A 5071-nucleotide genomic window follows, 5' to 3' on the forward strand; every position below is an offset into this window, starting at 1 on the left:
TAGAGAACTAAACAAATAACCGAATTGTGTTTTAGTATAGTTTAACGAAATGTTTAAAATAAATACGAAGTAATTATTTAATTCTGCTTTAACGTTAATAAATTATAGTCTTCGAAAATTGAGCCCAAAATCGTTTTTTCAATACTAAAAAAAATTGAGCGTGTTCTGGTTTTTTTTATGACAAGCAATAACACGGCCTCTGGCACAATTTAACACCAATTACAATATCCGTTACATCTAATTATTGTAAGCGCGCCCACAAGCAAGCCACTTGGCCAGAAAGAAAATTAAAGAAAAACATCCAAGAGAGAAATACAGAAGGAAACCGCAAAAGACAAACCAAAGACCGGCCGTCGTCCGTTGCGCTGGTGGTTGGGCGCAGATTGGTCGCCATTTGTGGTTGCCAGGACATTAACAATGGTAACTACTCAACGAAAACAACAACAGCAAGGACAACAACAAATCCAAATGGCGCCCATAAAACAACAGAGCAGAACCCGGAAAAGCCATGAAATATGACGATGATGGAACCTGAACCAGGGGGCATCAGAACTGCGACTGGGACCTCAGTTGTGTAGTTGGTTAGTTGGGTGGGTGTGTTTGTGTGCGAGCCTGGAGTGTGGAGAAACATTTCTTAATTTCCAACAGTTTACGCTGAAAGCTTTCAGCGCTCAAATGACGCACACTGCTGAGCGTTCGTCCTTAGCCAGTGTCCTGGCCAGGGAGACGATGATCTAACGCCATTATTTCGCTGCCAAACGACAGGCAGTTGTTAATGGGGCTTACCACTTAAGCGCGACGGCATAAAATAAACACGCTGCTACAGTCCTGCCTCCTTCCTCCCACCGATTCTCGTCTCGGATGTCCTGGCAAATTAATTAACATAGCGCGCGTTCGCCTGCAGCTTTCCTTCGGCATTGCTTGGGGTTTCTTTTCTTTTTCTTGGGTTCCGTTGATTACCGGGCGGAGCCCACAAGCTTCGGCAGGACATTGTGCATACGCGGCACGTCTCTACATCCGTTTGACACCTTTGCGACCCGTGGCCAGGAAATGAGCTGCCCCGTACGTGACTGGCTTCAGCAAAACCCATCTATGAAAATATTCGGTCGGATTTTTTCGATGCGAAGTTTTGGCAGCATTTCTCAAGAAGTTGCCTGACTTGCAGTTCTCTGGTGTCTGAACACAAGCAAACGAGTTACTCACGAAAAGACATGCCACTTTAAGATATTTCAGCCCACTGTTTCCAATTGTCTCTGATGTCACTGTTTAAAATTCCGAATTTGTGCATTCGCTCAATTTCCTTGAGTCCATAAAGTAATTACCCCCAAACAACTGAAAGATTCGGCATAAATTTGTTGCCGTGTCGGCTAGCCAGGTCCTGCCGGTATAATTAGTGGCCCATTGATGCTGCTACGTGCCAAGCACAACGCCTTGTGGCAAGGACAAGCCTTGAGAATCGCCGAAGCGTCGGCCTTCCATAATTGCAATTAAAATGTGCGCCGGGATGCCGCGCGTGCAGAGCAAACACTTTGGGGCAGTGCGCGAAAAATAAAAACGCAGAAAAACTGACAAACAGAAAGATTGTGCAAATTAAAATATAATTAGAGATAAACAAGCCAAAACAAGTGGCAACGAGCTGGCAATTAGTAGAGACGAGTTCGCGTAGACGGTGGCGCCGCCTGCCGGCCAGCGGCAGTTGTATACGCATTTTCCACTGGAAATGTGTGACTGGAAATTAGCGTATCCTGAGGCACAGGGCAGCAACCCTGCCCCTCAACCACCGAGAGGTATGTGCGTGTGCAAGCGACCAAGGAATAAACGCACATCATGAGAGAGCGTGTGAGACAGGAAGTCGCTGTCGCTGTCTCTGTCGCTGAAGCTGTCGCTGCGCTGCCAGCGTCGCTGCTACTTGGCAACTAACGAGCCAGTAATTTTGTGAGGCAGCTAATGCTGCCTCAAAGGCCTACGTCGAACTTCTGCGGCAGCTTTTTCAACGTCGCCTTGGCTACTTTAAGCTAACCTCGTCATCGTCTTTCATATTAAGTATACGCCGCGCCTGGCTCATGTGAGCACAGGTCTGGGCAGGGAGGGATTTGGACTGGGAGCACGCACAGGCCGGAGCTTGTGAGGGTCGTTTTTTTCTGCTGTTTTGTTGTTGAGGCCACACCTTCCGCAGGGGTGATTGAAACTGAAATTTTCTGCAGGCGCCGTCGACGCTGCGACGTAGCTTTTACTTTTGTTTGCTTGGATTTTCGATAGAGAAAAAAAAAGGAAGAACATTTTTGTTGTGTATAAATAAAAATCTACATTGGGTGGGAAACGAAATCTGCTTTATGAAATGTCAAAACTTCAAAGCAAATTTTAAGTTAAATGCAAGAAAATGAGAAAATATACACTTGAGTGCGTATGAAGAAATATTCTCAACTCCGCTGCCAGCAACGCGTGCTGCTGCTCGTTCTTCTTCTTCTTCTTCTTCTTCTTCTTCTTCTTCGTGCTGTTTGTTTTGCGCCAGTTTTCCATTGTCCTATGCACGTTGTTAGGACTTTGTTGTTGTTGTTGTTGTTGGTGCTGTTTGAGCTGTTGTTGATAGCCTTTATTAGTTGTTGGGCCCAAGCTTAGGCGCTTTACATTTTCTTTTCCACTTCCGATTTGGGAGAAAAAAAATTTGATGCGAAATTTGGAAGCAGGCTGAAGTAGCAGGATTTGCCACGGGACCGTGTGCGTTGTATAAATATATTGTAATATTAGAGCAGTTGTTAGCTGGACTTTGACATACTTCTTGATGAAGGATTTTTTAGTAAGGTTCAGATTACAAAATACCAACAAAAAAATAGTTTGAGTTAAGTTATCTTAACTCAACTTGCGTATCAAAATCTGATTAAATACACTTGAAATTCCGAATATTTTAGTATATGGTGGTATATATTATTTTGTAAGGTATTTAAACGTCGGTTTCACAAGATTAATTTGTCAAACTCATTTTTGTTTTTCTCGTTTCTTTTGGCTTACATTTCTTTTTTTCGACAGCAGATTTTATTAAAAAATTGTATATTAAATCAATTGCGTGCAGCTTTTGGTTGGGGTGTTGAATGTGCCCATGCATAAAGCGGGTGGGCCCGGAAGCGCCTCACGTTAAATGGTATAAATCATATTATGGCTAACAGAATACAGAGCATTTAGTGTGGTTGCTCTGCACTTTAAAACAATTAGAACCAACTATTAAGGCTAAGGCAATTAAAACCAATTTAATTGACCCATTATATTGTTAAATAAAAAAGAATCCTTTGGCCCATTAAGTTGTCAATATTTTGACATTTCATGTCAGGTTCTTAGAGGCCATAAAAGGAATGTTCTTGGCGTGTTGCTTTTCAGTCATTGGTAAAGGCTTCTATCGTTGACTGTTGTATTGCTTACATTTTCTTACAATGACCAAAACGGCTGTATCCCGGTTCTGTGCGATCGTGAAAGTCATTCGCTTTTGTGTAGGCTTCTGTGGCACAGATGTCTCCGATCCTAACTATCGCATGTGGGCGCTGACTTATATTGTAATCACCTCCGTTATCTTCTTTTTTGCCTGTACCTTGTATACGATTTATGTGGGCGTGGTATTGAATAACGACTGGACGATAATATTGCAGGCATTTGCCGTGGCTGCTTCAGCGATGCAGGGCTTAGCGAAGTTGTTGACCTGTGTGACCAATGCGTCATTAATGCGTAACATACAGGGCACCTACGAGGCCATTTACAAGGAGTACGAGGGAAGGGATGGCGAATATACAAAATATCTACACAAACGCATCAATATCTTCTGGAACCTAATGTGGGCGTTCATATGGGTGTACACGAGCATAGTGACCGCTATGATCTGCTATCCCTTGTTTCATTTTATCGCCTACAACCAGAAGCTGATGGTCTTACAGTTTCTAGTGCCGGGTATCGATCACAATAGCGACAGCGGACATCTGATGCTGATCACACTGCACATCATGTGCTTGATCTTTGGTGCATTTGGTAACTTTGGTGGCGACATGTACCTCTTTTTGTTTATCACCAATGTGCCGCTACTAAAGGACATATTTAAAGTGAAATTTGAAGAGCTCAACGAGCTGCTACTGCAGAACGTTAAGTATGAGGAGATGCACAGCATGTTTTGGGAACTGCTGGCCTGGCACCAGAAGTATGTAAAGTAAGTGTTCAACATTCACGTCCCCTAAACGATCACAATATACGCTTAAATTTTTCAGGATCCTGCACGGAACGAAGAAGGTCTTCAAAACTGTTATGTTCGTCCAGCTTTCAACGGCCTGCATCAGCATATTGTGCACAATTTCTTGCATTTTTATGAAGGTCTGGCCCACAGCTCCAGCCTATTTGTTGTATTCGTTTATAGTACTGTACACCTTTTGCGGCCTGGGCACCATAGTGGAGAACACGGTAAGGATGTTTTAGTTTCAATTATAAGCTTAAAATTATCAATAATTTCTCTATAGAATGAACACTTTACAAATGAAATCTACTCGACTTTGTTGTGGTACAAGCTGCCGGTTAAAGAGCAAAAGATCGTGATTCTCATGCTAGCCAAGTCGCAGAATGAACTGGTTCTAACTGCAGCTGATGTACTTCCGCTTTCGATGGCTACTGCCCTGCAGTTAACCAAGGGTATATATAGTTTTAGCATGATGCTATTTAACTACTTGTAGAACGTGAAGTAATCAGGAGATGCTCGATTGGCACATGATAAATCTAATAATCTCTTTGTTTAATAAATAAATATCTGTTCTAAGTATATATCATCAGACAAGCTTAATAAATTTGATGACTTGTTTTTGTTTTCTTCTAAAATAAAAGTAAAACTTTATTTCTGATGTTTTTATTAGTTTTGTCAAGTAATTTTGGCAATAATATGACCGGTAGGGTGAATATAGAGGCGACGCTTTATCAAATGAGCAAACTTGAATTAAGTTGAGGTTTAGAGATAATATTTGATTAGACTTATTTATAAATGTATTCGAGTATGCTAATCAAACTTTTTAATTTAAAAGAAATAAATATTTCAATGTCGCAGCTCTAA

The 5071-nt window shown here is 41.9% G+C and overlaps 1 protein-coding gene across 4 annotated transcripts; it reads left to right on the top strand.

Annotated features, from left to right (window-relative positions):
- The first annotated feature begins 221 nt into the window (after window positions 1–221).
- On the top strand, window positions 222–4786 carry Or67d (Odorant receptor 67d). 4 transcript variants are annotated; one of them, XM_070208297.1, is made up of 4 exons: window positions 222–420; window positions 3639–4186; window positions 4245–4434; window positions 4491–4786. In XM_070208297.1, the coding sequence occupies exons 1-4, from the start codon at window positions 418–420 to the stop codon at window positions 4698–4700; spliced, it is 951 nt and encodes a 316-aa protein (XP_070064398.1). In that variant the 5' UTR covers window positions 222–417; the 3' UTR covers window positions 4701–4786. The 4 variants fall into 4 exon arrangements, with proteins under 4 accessions (XP_070064398.1, XP_015031383.1, XP_070064397.1 ...); XM_015175897.3 differs by lacking the exon at window positions 222–420 and adding an exon at window positions 2991–3139; XM_070208296.1 differs by lacking the exon at window positions 222–420 and adding an exon at window positions 2997–3545.
- Window positions 4787–5071: the final 285 nt, after the last annotated feature.

Source organism: Drosophila virilis, chromosome 3 (genome assembly GCF_030788295.1).
Source record: "Drosophila virilis strain 15010-1051.87 chromosome 3, Dvir_AGI_RSII-ME, whole genome shotgun sequence".
NCBI lineage: Eukaryota > Metazoa > Arthropoda > Insecta > Diptera > Drosophilidae > Drosophila > Drosophila virilis.

Coding starts and splice junctions, on each gene's coding strand:
- Or67d (XM_002047798.4), top strand. CDS start 3,426: ATGACCAAAACGGCTGTATCCCGGTTCTGTGCGATCGTGAAAGTCATT. Junction 4,187..4,244: donor TGGCACCAGAAGTATGTAAA/GTAAGTGTTCAA, acceptor TAAATTTTTCAG/GATCCTGCACGGAACGAAGA. Junction 4,435..4,490: donor GCACCATAGTGGAGAACACG/GTAAGGATGTTT, acceptor ATTTCTCTATAG/AATGAACACTTTACAAATGA.